The 18,629-nt window shown below is 35.2% G+C and overlaps 1 protein-coding gene across 5 annotated transcripts in view; it reads right to left on the reverse strand.

Annotated features, from left to right (window-relative positions):
• The window catches only part of WAC (WW domain containing adaptor with coiled-coil), an 84,595-nt gene that overhangs the window by 20,430 nt on the left and 45,536 nt on the right, over window positions 1–18,629 (reverse strand). For 3 of the 5 annotated variants that reach the window (XM_044915515.1, XM_044915514.1, XM_044915516.1), the window contains 4 exons: window positions 16,474–16,568; window positions 10,039–10,154; window positions 9,334–9,446; window positions 4,202–4,510 (listed from right to left, as the gene is read on the reverse strand). In XM_044915515.1, the coding sequence (XP_044771450.1) occupies window positions 4,202–4,510; window positions 9,334–9,446; window positions 10,039–10,154; window positions 16,474–16,568 (633 nt within the window). The remainder of the gene's footprint in view (window positions 1–4,201; window positions 4,511–9,333; window positions 9,447–10,038; window positions 10,155–16,473; window positions 16,569–18,629) is intronic. The other 2 variants (XM_044915517.1, XM_044915518.1) reach the window with 1 other exon arrangement.

Below are 18,629 nucleotides of genomic sequence, written 5' to 3' on the forward strand. Positions count from 1 at the left end.
AGGAAGGAAAGGAAGGAAAGGAAGGAAAGGAAGGAAAGGAAGGAAAGAAAGGAAAGAAAGGAAGGAAAGGAAGGAAAGGAAGGAAGGAAAGGAAGGAAAGGAAGGAAAGGGAAGAAAGGAAGGAAAGGAAGGAAAGGAAGAAAGGAAGGAAAGGAAGAAAGGAAGGAAAGGAAGAAAGGAAGAAAGGAAGGAAGAAAGGAAGAAAGAAAAGGAAGAAAGAAAGGAAGAAAGAAAGAAAGAAAGAAAGAAAGAAAAGAAAGAGAGAGAGAGAGAGAGAAAGAAAGAAAGAAAGAAAGAAAGAAAGAAAGAAAGAAAGAGAGAGAAAGAGAGAAAGAGAAAGGAAGGAAGGAAGGTTGGTTGGTTGGCTAATAGTATGCCAACTGATAAAAATCAAGTTTTAGGTTTTTAAGCACACCACTGTCTCTATTACTTTGTTTTATCGTTGTCCAATAGATTAATCTTGCCAAAAGATGTTCAAATGTTACCCTAACAACAAATACAGGATACCTAACCTTGTTTCACCCTACCTAACACCAGGATTATTCCCTACAAAAAACGAGAGCTTCAGATTCTCCACACTCTCTTCAAGCAAGCACAGACTGAATTTATCTTAGGTTCTTTTTCTTTAAAGGCGCACTGGCATTAAACAGATCTAAATCTATTGCTGGTATCCTTTAATTAGATTCACAACAAATGTAATCCTCTTCTTTTTCTCCAAATACATTTTTAAAACCATGACCACTGCAGGTGCTTCCCCAACCTTTAACACACTCATTACCATTCTTTCAGTTATTTATCCATCTACAGTAAATACTTACTGACTGCCTATTATTTTGTCAAGAACTAGGAATAGAGCAACGGTTCACAATGACAAAGACCTTGCTCTCGTATTTATTACAGCATCCTACCACTGACACCCCCAGATAGAGCTTAGCTATATTATTAGCACTTACAACCAAAAGTCTGAAGAGTCTAAGCTTACCCAACCATCAACCTTTTAATATAAATTATCTGTTAAGGAAAAATCAAACAAAGAAATCACTATATTGATAAGAAGAGTCAATAGGAAGCTTAACTTGAATAACATGAATGTCTCCATTGAGGAAAAAAATGTATTTCAAATTAATGGACACTTCACAAATTTAGACTAACTGGTAAACAATCTGAAAAGATTCAAATTGTTATACAATTTAAAAAAACAATATTGCCTTCATTCATCTGTAAGGAGTACTTTGAAAGATTATACAATTTTCCCTATTTCAATAGTCAATCGCAAGGTAATCAAGTCTTTTCCTGTTTAAGTTTAAAATTATTATATACAGAAATTCTAGGTAAAGTTTGTGATTAGCAAACATACTTTGTAGAATTAAAATTGACTCATCTATCATTTGTTAGGAATTTTGAATTATTGGAGTCCAAATTAATACAGATTTGATTTTGTCTTTCATTACCTACAGTTTTATGGAGATAACATGAATTTTAGAGAAACTGCCTCTAACATCATGTACTTAAACAGTGGCAATGTTCAGGTTCTTATCTAAGAGATATACCACCTTCCCTTACAATGTTGTTTTAAGAAATAAACTAAAATATATATTAAATACTTAGCACCATGCCTGGTACACAGTTAATTTTTAATATTTAAAAAGTTTGTCAGGAATGGTGCTTGAAGCATGGAGGGAGAACAAGTTCAACATGTAATTAACACCTAACCCTAAACAGTTTAATTAAATGAACTAAAATTATAATGTGGTAAGTGCTATAATAAACAAATATAAGCACCAGTGTTTGGGACAAGACTGGGAGAGGTTAACTGACACTGAGAACCCAAGGACATAAGAGCTGGCCTTAAAGAAAGATACTGAGTTCAACAGAATGGAAGAAAGAACATGTCCTTCTTTTCAGCAAAGGCTCAAAACAAGAAAGAATATGACATGCGCTAAGAAATGTGTAAGTTGGGGCGCCTGGGTGGCTCAGGCGTTAAGCATCTGCCTTCGGCTCAGGTCATGATCCCAGGGTCCTGGAATCAAGCCCCACATCGGGCTTCCTGCTCAGCGGGAGGCCTGCTTCTCCCTCTCCCACTCCCTGTTTGTGTTCCCTCTCTTGCTGTGTCTCTGTCAAATAAATAAATAAAATCTTTAAAAAAAAAAAAAAGAAAGAAATGTGTAAGTTTGCAAAAGATGAATTATAAGGAATGTAAGAGTGAAATGATGGAGATCAAGCTAGTCAGACAGGCTGCAACCAGACTCTCAAGTACTTGGTATAATCTTACTAAGAAGTATGGATTTTATCCTGTAGATAATGGAAAACTATTAGAAGGAAAAAGCACAATCCAATCTATATTTTATAAGGATGCCACCGTAAGTGAATAGTCTGGGTAGAAGGAATCAGAGCAGTTATTTATAAACAGGTTTATTTCAAGAGAAATGTCCCGAGTTTCAATAATGGTAGTGGCAATAACCAGAGAAAGGATATATACACATAAGATACAGAAGGCAGAATCCAAGATTTGTTGATAGGTAGGTAGGGACAAATGCTGAAGAACAAGAAAGAGTTGGGAGGACAGTGTAGTTACTTACTGAGAACCTGCGAATAAGCTGTGTGGAAAGGGAGGAATTTGGGACATACCAAGTGCTTATAGAAAGGAAGCAGATATATGTAAGAGTTATAAATAAAGACTTGGGAGTCACTTTTGTAGACAAGACTGCCCAGCAAAAGAGAACATGCTGAGCAAGAAAAAAAGAACAAAACACAGTAAAAAGCTGAACAATACTGGTATTTAAGGGGTGAGAAGAGAACTAGGAAAAGGCTAGCAGTATCCCAGAAGCCAGGAAAAAGAATTTCAAAAAGGAAGAGTTAAATGAACAAGAGATAAAATGAGATAAAGACTTTTTAAAGGCCATCAGATTTTTTCTTTTTAACTGACAAGGATTTTAAAATAAAATTTGTGACCAGATAATCAAAATTTAAGAACTGAAGAACCGTTAACATCCTTTAGAAAGTACTACTACATTAACAATTACTGTATTAATTTAGATTTCATCTCTCAAGAATTCTCTTTACAATACTAACTTAATTCTGCATCAGGGTAAATATGACTTATACATATGAATTCTGGTACAAACCATCTTAGGGGAATCTGACAACATTTGGAACAACCTGTTTATAACGTATTAAGCGCTATACGATAAAAGTATGTGGCTTAATATGTAATGAAGACTACAGAAGAAATTCAAACATGCACAAAAGGAAACGAGAAGCAAAAGAAATCTAATTATGAGAACTCTTTGTCAGCAAATTAAATCAATGTGAAATAATGAATCAGACAATAGATTAAAAGCATAAAGACTCATCAGATCCCTGTAGCATCTCCTAAACCCAAAGGACATTTAAAAGTTTCTCAATATTTACTTATGCTAATCTGCTAATTAGTCTGCTATCGGGTCTGCCCATAATTTATTTACTTATTGCCTTTTAATTTCCTTAATTTCTTAAAACACATTATAATGTGTTAAGCTTAGAATTGTGAGTGGTCTGTGCAAATATACTTATCTCCTCACTCTGCTTGTTATGTGTTACCTCCTAAAGTAATTGTTGCCACAATTTTTCTCTCTTTTAACAAGCTATGGTTATCAGCACTGGGCTGGATAAACACAATTTGAGTCACAAAGTTAACTTCTCTTCAGATTTAAGTTCTAATTCAGACATTAAGACTCTATCTTGTGGCCCAGAACAGTTTTCTAATTCACAAACTGAAACCAATAGTTGCATGTTATGCAGAAGTAACAAGTTTTAAAATGTCTCTATTCGTATCAAATTTTAATTAACAGAAAATTGAGACAATATCTAAACTAAACCATCATGACATTTATCACAAAAACTAAAAATTACTTTATACAAATATGAAGGGACAGTCCTTTGACTCTGCTAAAAGTTAGTTAAGCCATTACTGTTATAAATTAAGCATTTGACTTCAAAGTGTCAAAGGCAAAAAACAGTTCTAAGGCTTCATAATTAAAAATTAAAAGAAAAAAATCTAAATATGGCTAACTCTAGACCTAAATCTATGCAGTAACATTCTAAAAAACTTTAAAAAGAATTTATAATTAAGAGTCTTATTCAAGCTAATGGAGATAATGTAATATAATCAAAAACTCAGAAACTATAGTTCAACGTGCAGCATCTAGTAATAATGGCATACCTTTTCTTTCTGTTTTCTGTGCAGGGACAGAAGATGTGGGTGTAGGCAGTTTTGATAAAGTAGATGCTCCATTAGCATCAAATGATTTCTTTGGCTGGTGATCAGACTGTAGCGTAAATGGACTAGAAGGAAGAGTGCTTGGGGTAGCAGTTGGATGAACCACTGGTTTGATGGGGTGCTGTACTGGCGTAGAACTACTGTGAGTCTCTGCTCTTGGCAGTCTGTAGTCTCTGTCATTGTGTCTGCTTGTTTGAGACAAAATATTCTGTGGGAGCAAACTACTGGCATCACTGGAATGCTTGTCTTCCACTTTAGTTCACAGTTCGAAAAAAGAGATGTAGGAATGACGGAAGGGGGAAGAAAAAAGATTACGTTAGAATCCTGTCTTTAACATCAGCTAATTTAGCAACATACTTGTACCTTGTTACAGAACTGCAAGCCCAGTTAATGTCTGCAGTTTTAGCTCAGGTCATGTTCCTAGGGTCCTGGGATCGAGCCCCACGTTGGGCTCCCTGCTCTGTGGGGAGTCTGCTTCTCCCTCTTCCTCTCCCCCTCCCCCTGCTCATGCGTGCTCTCTCTCTCAAATACATAAAATCTTTAAACAAACAAAAATCCAAATACTGAAAGAGGATTTTTAGCTCAACTCTAAGTAATCTATACTCATATTTCAAGTGGGCTACCAGTTTTGGGGGATTCTTTAGAACCACACCACTTGAGTTCAAACTAAACATTAAAAAAAACAATATTATGTGGAGTTCTAACATTTTACTCAAATGAAAAATTTTAAGTAATTTAAAAATATGAAAAGCAAATGGTCCATTCTTTTAAAATATTGGCCATGGGTTCTAATAACTGAATTATCCACAGTGGTTCAAGAGCAAAAGAATATTGGCTTTATTAGCCTGATTTTTCTGAATACTAAAGTAGGTCATTAGTGGTCTCTAAAGTAGTCTGTCCTAGGGCTTACATGACCTCATTTTGGGATGGCTGAATTTATGATCAACTGTGCATTCAATAAGTAAATCAGTTCATATTTTTGATAATGCTAACAATACCAGTTAGTTATAAACTCAAGTTATAGATAATGCTATCTGAAAATAGAAGGCCTATATCTGGCAGCATAGTCAGAAAAATCTACTTGCTATTACCAGTTATACTAAAAACATCCTCTTCCAATTTAAAGTCACAGAAATATTTAAACCTCAGAAGTACTGCTGCTTCCAAAAAGAGTATAAGGAAAATTTCAATAATCATGATAATAAAATTTATATTTATCAAAAAATCTCTATCCAAAATTGTAATAGTCTAATCAGTAACTAAAAATTAAACAACTTTCAAAGTAGAGAAACATCTTAAGATTCAAAAGCACATATACAGTAATATTACCAAAGGATGCCCTCCCTGTTGAGTATTTTAGTTTTTTCCAAATCAAGGTTCCTCCTAGAGACCAAGACAGCACAGAGGGAAGTATGCTTAAACTACAAGTCAGTTTCCAAACCTTCAGTGCGTAACTCCTACATGTTACACTCAACAAAACGTACTGGACACTGCCAAAAAGTTTCAGTTGTATCAATAAAAAAAGTCTTTTGACTTAAAATGAAATTCAGTGTTATAAATTACACATGTATTAACCTTAAAAGAAAAAATGAACAAATAGATTGAGCTATCACAGTAGAATACAAACATCTGTTGTATATTAACTCAGTGAACTATCAATTTGCATGCACAAAAAACTTAAGAAATTTTATTCTACAAGTTCTTCCTGAAAAGAATACTGCTACAATAGAAACTTTTAGGGACAGATAAAACAGAAATAATACCATGCCCAATTCCCACCAATCCTGTCACTTGACTACCAAAAACTGGACACCAAGAAAAATCCCTCTCAGTTCTGTATGAGTAGTCAAAGAATATCAAGCAAACGTACTACTCAGATGAAAATTAAAGCTGGTATTTCTTCAAACACTTGTAAGCTTTGGGGGAGAAAAATGGCAGCAGCATTACAGGAACTAAGGAAGCTGCAGCTGCAACAGCTTTCTAGGATTCACAACTCTAGACAAAACACAGTTAATGCAGTGACTCTACTCGCACCCCCACAACAAAGACATCTGGCAAATGTATGGAGACATTTTGGGTTGTCACGACTAGGAGAGAGGAGGTCTGCTACTGGCCTCTAACATATAGAGGCCAGGTACGATACTCTACATCCTATGACACAGGACGTCATCCCACAACAAAGAATCACCTAATCCAAAATGTCATTAGTGCTACTGCTGAGGTACCCCAAATTAAGGCTTCTCTAAGCACAGAACAATCATTCTATGAGGCACAAATTAAAGACAATGAAAATAATCTAGTAGCAGTAATACCAAATTAAAAATTTTATCCATAAAGTTTTCAATGTCAAGTTCTGGATAACATTATTTGCTACAGTGCAAAAAATAAATCTATTTTCTACCTTTATCTCTTTAACATATAAAATCTTTTCAGTCCCCCCTCCCCCCTTTTATTGGCAGTTACAAACTACAAAGCTTTAGGTCTTACCCAGCATGAACACCAATGGACACATGGGAAAACTCTGCCAACACTTTTTGGATAGAAAAAGTTAAGCACTTAAATGGCTTAATGACTTCATTACTACCACACTTAAGTATTTAGATCAGATGACCAAATAAGGAAAAATAAAAGGAAATATAGCTAAGGTTTTTCTCAAATATTACTTGAAACTGAAAAAGTGAGACACATGACTATAGTTCAACACACACATCGACCTACTGACTCATCATTTGCATGTCTAGGAATTTGGCTAAGGAAGTAATAAGTGGGCAAAGATAGAAATCACAGCACTGCTGACAATAGGAAAAGGCTAAAAACCACCTAAGTATCCATGGATAGAGGGTTATTTATAAATGAGGGCACATCAAAAAAATAAAAAATAAAAAAGGAAAACCATGCAATTTAACACATATTGATTTCTAAACTGACACAGAAACATTTCCTTGAAATACTACTGAAAAGAAAAGGGTAGAAACAGTAACATAATCCCATTTTTGATGTAAAACATATACAGGTGTAGTTTTTATACAAATTTATACACACACAGAAAAAAAAGTATGTCCCCAAATGTTCCTGGCTCATAGAATTAAAAAACGTTCCCTATTATATTTTAATAACAAACATGCCTCATTTTTGAAATTATGGAGGAAAAAGAAAAGGAACCCCCCCCTTCATTTTTGAAAGAAAAAGATGCACACGATTTAAAAACACAACTCTAGGGGCGCCTGGGTGGCTCAGTTGTTAAGTGTCTGCCTTCGGCTCTGGTCATGATCCCAGGATCCTGGGATCAAGCCCCACATCCCAGCTCCCTGCTCAGCAGGAAGCCCCCCGGCTTGTGTTCCCTCTCTTGCTGTCATATAAATAAATAAAATCTTTAAAAAAAAAAAAAAAAAGTAAAAATAAAAACACAACTCTGATTTTATTTCCTTAAAGATGGTTTACTAAAAAGACAAAAAATTACTACTTTCACTTCCAACAATATTTCCATCAGATCTTTAATTACTTCCTTCATTTACTCTACACCTCAAGGGAGAAGGAATGATAGCGTATTTTAGAAAGAATAAAGCAGACACACTAGGCTCTTATGTTTTTTCTCTCTGGGAACCTTCACCCACTGAGTGAGAGGCTTGGCCCAATATCTAAGAAAAAATGATTATTTTTATACCCATTTGCCACTCCTCCTCCATACCCCCTACATTCCTCTGCAGTTTTGTTCAGGAGGACCACAAGCTGGATGCTATTTTTTTTTTTTTAACCTGGAGAGGAAAACCTTTACCTCATTTCTAATTGCTTGCCAGAAGTCACAGTTACAGATATTAAGTAAAATGGAACTAGAACCCAAGTCTTCTGTCTCAAAATATAATAGTTTTAATTTCTTCACTTCAGTACTTTACATCATTGTTTTCTAAGAATTAAGTACAATTTCACTAATATAAAAAATTAAATGTTCCAAGGAACATAACGTAAACATTCAGTGCTGAAGAACTACGTTACTTTACTATCTGTTTCATCTTAAAATTTCTCCTGTCAAAAAATCAGTATCCCCTGCTGAGACCAAATACATCCCCTACTTAAGTTATAGGAGGAAGATTCAAATATGCTTAAGTCCAAGAATTCCCTGAACACATCTTTTAAAATTTTTTCTGAAAATTTCAAACTGTGATAAAGAGCCTAAGAATTCTATAGTGGCATTTAAATTCTATTCTAGGCAAGGGAAGGCACTGGGAATAGAATACCTTTAGTAAAAGCTCCACATACAAATTTAATTTGAATTAAGAAATAAATGTATGTTACTCATATTGTCCCACTTAGACAAAAATCTGACCTCAAAAAACATTAAGGTATGCCCAGAGTATGGAGATGTTATCTAGATCTATGATCATGATAAAATCAGTTTCCAGATATAAGGATAAAAAAGTTTCTCACTCGGGCGCCTGGGTGGCTCAGTTGGTTAAGCGACTGCCTTCGGCTCAGGTCATGATCCTGGAGTCCTGGGATCGAGTCCCACATCGGGATCCCTGCTCGGCAGGGGGTCTGCTTCTCCCTCTGACCCTCCCCCCTCTCATGCTCTATCTCATCTCTCTCTCAAATAGATAAATAAAATCTTAAAAAAAAAAAAGTTTCTCACTGATAAACATAAAACACCACAACAGACACTTTGATGTCACTATCCGTGTGTGACTATTATCCAATTATTAGATTGAAAGACTCAATGAGTTTTGGAAGGGATATCACTGTCCAGTTTAATAGGACACAATTCAGGGGGCGGAAAACCAAACAATTCCTGTTTTAAAAAAGTCAATCCACAATATGAAATTTTGTTTTCCACCAATTCAACTGCATTATAGCCATTATGAGTAGTGATGAATATGTATGTGCACTATTCTTCGTGCACGCTTTTTCTTTTCAGGAAACAAAATTGTGAAGGTTAGGAAGACATATCTAACATAAAAGAAACCTATGTTTCTACTATTTTAGTTTACATATGTAAACAGCTATGCATACAGATATAAATATATGAACTATAGGAGTGAATCAAACATCATGTTGTTTCAAAGAAAAAAATTAATACTTACTCCCACTGGCAAACCCACTAGTGGCTGTTGCTTGCATCACCTCCCTTCTGTAATCCCTATCTTTTGGGAAGCTATTAACTGCCATCTTGTTTGCTTCTTTTTGTCTCTGTTCTCTAAAAATAAAACATAGATAAGCCCATAAAAATTACATCAAGTACAATGAGTTTACATGTAACACTTCTGGCCAAATGCTCAACAAAATGGTGTATGGAAAATAAAAGAACTGAACACAGCCATAATATCAACTGGTGTCGGAGATGAGATAAGGCTAACAGAACAGTAATGTTTCTCAATGATGGTAGTATTACAGCAACTATTTATAATGTCATTAACGCTACAGCCAAACTGTCCAATATTAATTCTACATATATGAAGGAAACATATTATTGTACTTTAAGAATTATGAAGATTTCTATTACAAATTATAAGTGGATGCATTAAGTATAGGTTGATATAAAATCTTAAATATACTGATGGTTTACAAGGTCCTTGTGGACAGCTGCTTCTCTGTCCAAGTTTTTTTTTTTTTTTTAAGTTTCTTTTTTGTTTTTTAAAGAGAAATTACAGAAAACACAATGGGCCAACTACAATTAAAGAAGGGAATGATGAGTTTCACTCTAAGAAACCTACACTCAGAATGTTCTAAAGATGTAAAGCTGTAAAATCAAGAGTAAGAAATATTTTTCAATGAGTAAGAGCAAATACCTTTCAAGCCACTCTTTTGGTTTTTCCCATTGTGAAACTTCTGTTCGACAATTGTAGTAGTATTTTTTCCCAGAAGAGCTAATATGCTCAGACCAGTCATCTGCAGAATCATAAGGCTTAAAAATACATTTTTAAAAATTAGAAAATATTTTAATACTATTTAATCACTTGATATGAAACATCAAGAACGTCAATGGTTTTCAAAGCATATATAAGGGAAAAGGGAAAAGACCATGAAATAAAAGCATCCAGATCTAGAATGTAATTATCTGTGTATATATATCTTAAGACACCTTAGTCTATGAACACCTTAAAAAATAATGGAAAATCCTGCAAAATATGAAATTAAAGAGATTAATAGACAGTTTATTAGGCACAAAATGAGAAATGCAAAATTAACATCCTGACTTTAGAAAAGCATTACCAAAGTTCCCCATTATTATAATTTTATTTGCTGAAATCCAGTCACATGGGGGGGGGGGCAGTTTAAAAAACCCAGAGTCAACTGACTGATTTGATGATATGACAGCACATCAGTTCTAAACTCATTATGCACAATAGTACTCACATATACTATTAACAGAGAATAATCTGTCTGTATTTACTGTTAGTGAAAAAAAACCCACATTTAATAAAACATAAACACAAAGCTAATTAATATCTGTTTCACTGTCAAAATCCATGAGATGTGGTGTTAGCTAAACCTTGTCTCACATAATATATGGGTCAGCAGCATCACTCATTTCCCTGTAACAAAAACCAGCCTTTCAAAAACTCTCAGATACATTCTCTTTAAAGGGTATTTTATAAGTACTGTAAAATTATAAAGAAATTAGAAAAATCTGAAAGGAGGCCCAATTTCCGTGGTACTGATATAAAAAGTGTAAAGTTTAAGTGCACTGGGCCCAGGAAATCTGGTAGAATCCCAAGTACACTTGAGATGAATTTCTTGACTATTTTGTCAAAGGAGCTTGAAACGATGTTATACTTTGGTAGTCTACACTTCTTCTGGGTTCACCAGTGTACAGTGACACAATTTTAAAGCCTCAGGAAAGAAACAAATTCTCATGCCCTGCTGACTCAGCTTTAATTTTACCAACTAGGAAACAAGCCTAGAGAACGTACAAGTTGTCTATAGGTCACAAAACTAACTGGTGATAGAAGAAAGGATCAAAACCTAGGTTTCAGGATGCCCATTATTTCCAACAAATCAACATCCAATTCTCAAAATGCTGCAATAATTTTGAAGGTACATGAAAAAATATTGCAGATTCTGCCACATTTATGCTCTTGGGATTATGCCTCAAAATAATGAAGCGATTGGCAATCAGCCCTGTGCCTCCAAAACTCTCATACCAGGGGGGGAAGTTAATTCTCAACCCTCACTTTCAGAAGTAGGCTACAACCACAACCAAGTTGCAGAAACCCAATCACAGAAGGCCAAATTCAAAAAGTTCTCTTTCACCATTCATCACTCCTCGTACCTAAATTATTATACAAACTGAACACTTCTATGGATATCTGGAAGATTTGGTTTCCTTGGGAAGTGGTTATATGGGATTGATTACTAGTTTGACCTGAAGAAGTAGATTAAGATTTGAGGCAGGTGGACAGAGGACATCAGAGTATGGCAGAGTGGTCTACACATCAGTGCTCTTCAAAGTGATGGTTTTGTGAATTGGTCTGAAGAAGGAGCAGGCATCAAAATATATACTGACATACTCTTTCCCTCGTCAAGAGTCTCACTTTAAGAAAAAAAAGAAATCCAGCTCAAGTAAACAGTATACTATTTAATGACAGTTAATTTACATCCTGGCATAACCTCCATGACAGTTAAAAGTTCACAGACCAGAACCTTGAAGAGTCTGAGTCTATTAACACTGCTCTGATTGTGCCCACCCAATCTTAGATTAGTACAAGTTAATGTCTTACTTAACAAAATGTGTTTCAGGGTACAGCATTACAATAACACAGCAGTAACTTTAGCTTATTCTCTCACCCCACTTCCATACTCAAAAAAAGGTTAAGGGGGCGGGGAACCCTTTTAGTAATGAGGAATTTTTAAAACGCTGACGTGCAACAGGTGTTACTGCTTTTCTTCATTATATATTTTCAACTTTATTGGAGTATAACTGACAAAACTGGAAGATACTTAGTGTATGCTGTGATGATTTGACACTGTAAAGGATTAGGCCTATCTGGTTCATTCACACATCCACCACCTCACAGATTTTGTGAAAACATTTAAGTCTTCACTCTCAGCCAGTTTCAATTACACAATATAGTGTTATCAACTATGACCACCATATTAAACATTAGATCTTAAGTTATTAAATTTGATTAAAAAAAAAGAGTACCTACAACTAAGAACTAAACCCCAAAAAGGCCTGCAAACACTTCAAATATTCTGAATTAGGCTTAATGTACTTGCCAACACAAGCACTAAGGCAGCAGTTTTCCCAGTGCGGTCCAGGAACCCTTGAAGGACCCCAAAAATCATTTCAAAAGATCAAAACTATTTTCATAATAATACTAAAATGATTTTCTTTTTTTTTCCTCATTCTATCATAAGAACAGAGTGGAATTTCCCCAGATGCTGTGGAAGGAGATTTGTTGTAACGAAAGACTGAATGCAGAGCACATGTGAAGTTCTAGGTACCTCCTATTGAGACAGGCATTAAAGAGATACTATTCGTTTTACAAATAGTTATTTTTCATAAAAACATTATATATGCTAACATGTAAAGGGTTTACAATCAACTGAGTTTAAAATTATCTTTCACGTTTTTTAATAAAGATTCTGAGTAAGCAAGACAGTGAGAGCACGAGCACCCACACACACACAAGCAAGGGGGAGGGGCAGAGGGAGAAGCAGGCTTCCCGCTTAGCAGTGAGCACGACGTGGGGCTCCATCCCAGGATCCTGGGATCCCATCCTGAGCCAAAGGCAGACACTTAACCAACTGAGCCACCTATGCGGCCCTCATATTTACCAAGTTTTAATTTTTAAATATGGTAAATATTGATAAAAAATAAACAAAAGCTCTCAATTTTCATGAATGTAGACAGAGGTCTTGAGATCAAAAAGTATGAAAATGACTGCTCTGAAAGAACAGTACTAAACAGTTATGGAGGCACCCATCTGCTCTCCCTCAATTCAAAATGTCTTTTAAGTGTGCTTTACTTAAAAAGCATATCCCTTCCTGCTCTCTCTCTTAAAATACAGAATCCTACTACTTCTTCCCCAAATGAAACGATGGAAAAGAAATGGTTAATTCTGGAATTAACTTACGAATTTTTAGTAAGGAGCCATTCACTGAATAACATCAACATCAAAGACGGCATTTATTATAAATAAAGAATTTCATGGAGTCCTAAGAGTTCTCTGATAAATTTCTAATTTTTTAAAATTAGGTAGAGTATCTTCAGGCAAAGACTGGTTACAGAAAATAAACTTGAGAGCCTCAAGCTGAAAAGCTCCAAAAAATGCAGAAGATAATTTACATGATAACAAGTGGAGCTGGAATATAAATGCAAAGTCACCTGTGACTGAATGTAAAGTATTTCCCAGCAAATCAAGATTGGTGGATACGTAGAAGATACCAATTATGTGTTTAAATGGGAATACTTTTTTTTCTAAATGAAGCAATTCAGAGGCCTCTTAAAAATCACAAATAAGCATAACTAATCTAAAACAAGCTACATGAGGTCTGTAAGCTCCTATTATGATTTAGATTAGGAAGGAGGAGGCATTCAAAAAGCTTTTCCTAAATAGTTATCATGGGCTAGGCTCTGTGTTAAACCACAATAAATGTTCATCACAGGACTCAGGGAACTACATGTGAATATCTTAATCTAATACTGAAAAAATAAGGCAACTTCAACTCGACTATCAACAGTTGATAAATATAAATCACCCATACAACCAATGTCTGTGTAGATAACTAGATAATACTGATTTTCAAAGACAGATTTAAAGCCTGAAAACTTCAAAGAAAAAAAAGAACTACTTTTTAAATTTTGTTTTACTTACTACTCAAAAAATTCCATTAGAAGTGATTTACAGACAAAAAGTAAGTTTATAAGTAACCTGCAGAAAGGTTCAAAAGCTAACTTCTCAGGTAAGATTAAATTTGTAGTTTATAAATAATATATGTGTCATGCCCACTGGGCATATTATAATAAAAAAGACTACTTGGAGATTAATTATATACCTATAGTTGAAATTTACAGAAAGGGAAATCCTGATTCTTAAAACATGTAACACTTAATCCATTCAGGTAACAGTCTTCAGCTTCCACCCACAAAAGGAAATCCTCTGACCCCATTTATGATTTGGGTCGATCAAGCTTATCTGCCCATTATTTCTTTCTGATTTCACGTTTAATCCACGTCTTAGAAATCAAAACAACCAGACTTAGTTTTCCCTGAATTAAGATTTTTTTAAAGCCAAAACAATGTCCACATGGCCTGCCACTGTAGCTATCAGCAGACAAATACCAAATTGGAATTGTCAGTGATAAATGGAACTTTAGTATTTGTTACTTTGTAAATTAATGGGGCCACCTACCACAAAAACAGATTCATTCTAAAATCCTGACAATACACGTTATTGGAAATAACTCATCACAAGTAGTTTGATGGTAACACCTGTTAAGGTCTACCAAGCTGTTGTCTCAGCCTCAACACCACCACCACCCCCTTCTATACTGTTCTGTGATGCTAGAGCAAATTACATTGTTTAGTCAGCAGGCTACCTGTTAAGATTCTGCCAACAGTAGGCACCGAAGTTAAGACTGAAAGGCACGAGAAGCCTAACAGCCACAGCTGTCTCCAATTTCCAGCTCTCTGCCATATGCCCCAAACCAGAACTAGCTTCATCATACCACTCACAGGCACTATCACCAGTTCGGTAGAGCTCCTCCTCTAAGCTATTAGGTTCTAATAACCACAACCTCTTCCTATTGTACTCCAGCCCTAAGGGTGAATACTATATACTCTATATGTATTACCTTGGTGTTCCTTTTTGTTTTTTTCAGTCCTCAATAACATGCAATATCTGCTTAGCCAATCCTGTACATAAAAATCTCTGTGCTATCCAATTTACTGAGCTAAAATAACTAGCATGTTTTGTTTTCCTACCTAGACCCTGACTGATACAATATTTAAAACTATTCTAAATTCATTTTTATGAAAATGCTATCATTTATGTCTTGATTTTCTTTGGAAATGTACTATCCACACGGCTTCAATAAGGGCTAAGAAATAATCAATCCCAAGAACCTTTCAATGTTGATTAAGGTATGATGATCACCCAAATATCCAAGGCAAAATGTGTTGGATTCAACCTACACTTCTATAGCCTTCTAGCTGTTCTTTCCTTCTTGTATTTTCTACACTACGACCTGATGAATTTTTTAAATTCCAACTATGAGGTTCCTTCACCAATTATACCCTTCAATAGTTCTGCACTCCCTTTATATAAAATTCATATTCCTTCGTAAGATACACAATTTTTGTGATCTAGCTCCCACTTATCTCTGTAACCTGAGCTCTTGCCATTCTTTCACACTTTCAAAATCCTTGCAGTTCTCCAAATATACTATGTTATTTCACACTTCTATGTCTTTGTAGATGCTATTCCCTTTGCATACCACACAAATTCCAGACCTCTTCAACTAGCTGTTATATTCAATCCGCTGGGGAGTGTTACTTGTACTTTAATACTTTCCTCTCATCCAAGCTTGGAGTTCCCCTTTTGAATGTTCCCAAAGCAACTTCAACATGCACTGTTTTATTAACTGTTTACTCTGCAGTCTTCACCCCAAGTCCAAAAGTTCCTTTAAGATGGGCCACATTGTCTTAGTACTATATATCTACAACCTAGCATATGCTTGGCAAACTGAAAACTTATTAAACTTTTGTTGAATGAATGTATTAAAACTTCCATTTGAACCTGACTTTAAAAAAATCCAAGCTGAGTTACTTCAGTTTAGAAATACCTAAAATTCCTGACTTTCATTGCCTTGAGGACAAGAATCTTTACATCACGAGTGTTTAGTAGGGTGTGTAATACACAGATGTCTGAATATATGTTTTAAGAAGTGTATATATTAGAATAAGAAAAAGCTCAAGGTAAACCACTTTAAGTAACTACAGAAGTTTCATCATCTATAGTTCTTTGTATCTCAGACATTGCAATGGTAAAATTTTGCTCTGTATAGGAAAAGTGATGAAATAATACCAAATTGTATTTCCTGACTATTCTCAGTTCTACTAAGAAGGTCAGCTCATTACTTCAAATACATGTAAAAAAGGTCAACTTTTGATTTAACAAGACTTGGTGGAGGAGTTTTTGGGGGTTTTTGAGGGGGGGTAATACACACACACACACACGAACCCCCCAAACCAAAATTGGGCATGTTTATATACTTACTGTATCTGAAGTTTTGCTTGGATTAGAAGAATGTGAATTTGAACTATGAAGAGCACTGTGGTTGTGTGAATTTTCTTGTGGAGAGTAACTGGTCCCTTAAAAGAATAAAGACCAAAGTGAATTATAAGTTGTATTTCATGTTTAATTTCAACTGGTTTCTATCATACTATAGATCATTGTATATCCCTAAATCATCATTTTACATAAGCATCTGGAATATGTACATATTCATACTTCTTACACATAAAGTATTTGTAAGCCTACTAAAGATGTGGCTTAAAGAGCATATAGCTTACATGGCTGATAGCCTATGGAAAAATGTTATGTATAATTAGATGAGCAAAACCTCATTAATATCATTTCTAGCAACTTTTTAAAAATTTTTTTTAGATTTTATTTATTTATTTGAGAGAGACAGACAGAGATAGAGCACAAGTGGGGAGGAGAGGGAGAAGCAGGCTCCCCTCAGACCAAGGAGCCAGATGCAGGACTCGATACCAAGACCCTGGGATCAACACCTGAGCCAAAGGCAGACGCTTAACCGACTGAGCCACCCAGGCGCCCCCCTTTTTTTTAAAAGAGGTTTATTAGGGAAAGACAGAAACACAACATAAAGAAAAAAGGCACAAAAATTCAGTGATACAGAACTAAAAGTTATAAATACCCAGTATATTTTTGCAATTATTTTTCAATTTCTTAAATAGCCTCTGCAACTTGATTTTTAATAGTTTTGCCAATTTTTCAACTAAAACAATATTAAGAAGGTTAAACCTTAGGGAAGGTACTCTCTTTCAAGATGATGATGATGATATCAAGTCTCCTAATAACAGGACCAACTCTAAGAATTGCTTAAAAGTAATTCATGAGTTCTATAAATAATCCACACATCTCAAAGACCATCAGGGATGATAGTATTTACTGTCTTAAGAAAAGCCAAGGTATAAAAACAAAGACCTGCAAAAACACTGATTAAAGATACAAAAAGGTTCACCATAAAAGTCTAATTGCTATTACAATTTCTAATTGTATTTCAATTTCATTACTTTTTTTCCCAGCAACAACATACCATAATTCAACTTAAAACAAACTACACTGGCAATGGTATGAAGGCTACACTATAATGAACAGAAAGTGGTATGAGTAATATATATGGTTGAGTGGTCTAGCAATTAGTCACCAGTTAGAACCAGAGTTGTTTCAAGTAGAAATCATTAAGAATTAACCATTTCAATCAGCAAGGGAAACTAAGTAGATAAGAAATGTGAACTGGGACAGACAGAAGATGACTATAAAGTTTCAGACATCCAAGGGGAAACGTCAGCAGACCTACAGAGCACTAGGAATTCATAAGTGATCTGGAAGTCTCCTCCATTAAAACTGAAAGGCAGGGGACTTTGCCTTGCATAGTATCAAAAAGCACTACGAGCTTGGAATGAAGTTAAGACTATGGCAAGAGAAAAGGCAATGGCCAATACCTAACCTTGGATTAAGGGCCAGTTTATAAGGGAAGCTAGAAGCAGATTCAAAGACCCAAAAACACTAGTGATGTGACAAAAGACAGTAGAGGGTTACTGAAGAACGTGGTACCATGTAGGTGGTATAACAGAGGAAATTTCTCAACCAGGCTACTGCTTGATGACTTCTTCATCTACTTGTTTTTAATTTTATCTTGCTGTATGGCATGTGTTTATATAAAACACCCTAAATTTTAATACAGCAGGCAAAATATTCTTCAGTAAACATTGTAAGAATAAACGCAATCAAAAAGAAATGAGTCAAGATAAACTCAGTGGGCAGAAAAGTTAACACAGCTGGCCTAAGACCTCTATCCTTAGAAAGGCCCACTTACAGGTGCCTATGTAACAAACTAAATCCAATAAAAATATGGGGAACTAAATCTCTAATAAGCCTCCTCGATACGGTCAACATTTCACAAATATGGTCACAATTCATTGCTGAAGGAATGAAGTATGTCTTCTGTGACTCTACTGGGAGAAGACTCTTGGAAGCCTGCATCTGGTTTCCGCCAGGCTTTGGTCTGCATACCTTTTCCTTTAGCTGACTCCGCTTTATATCTTTTCACAGTAATAAGCCATAGCCATGATAATGACTATACACTGGGTCCTGTGACCCTCTTAGAGAATCACCAAACCCCA

Source organism: Neomonachus schauinslandi, chromosome 5 (assembly GCF_002201575.2).
Source record: "Neomonachus schauinslandi chromosome 5, ASM220157v2, whole genome shotgun sequence".
NCBI lineage: Eukaryota > Metazoa > Chordata > Mammalia > Carnivora > Phocidae > Neomonachus > Neomonachus schauinslandi.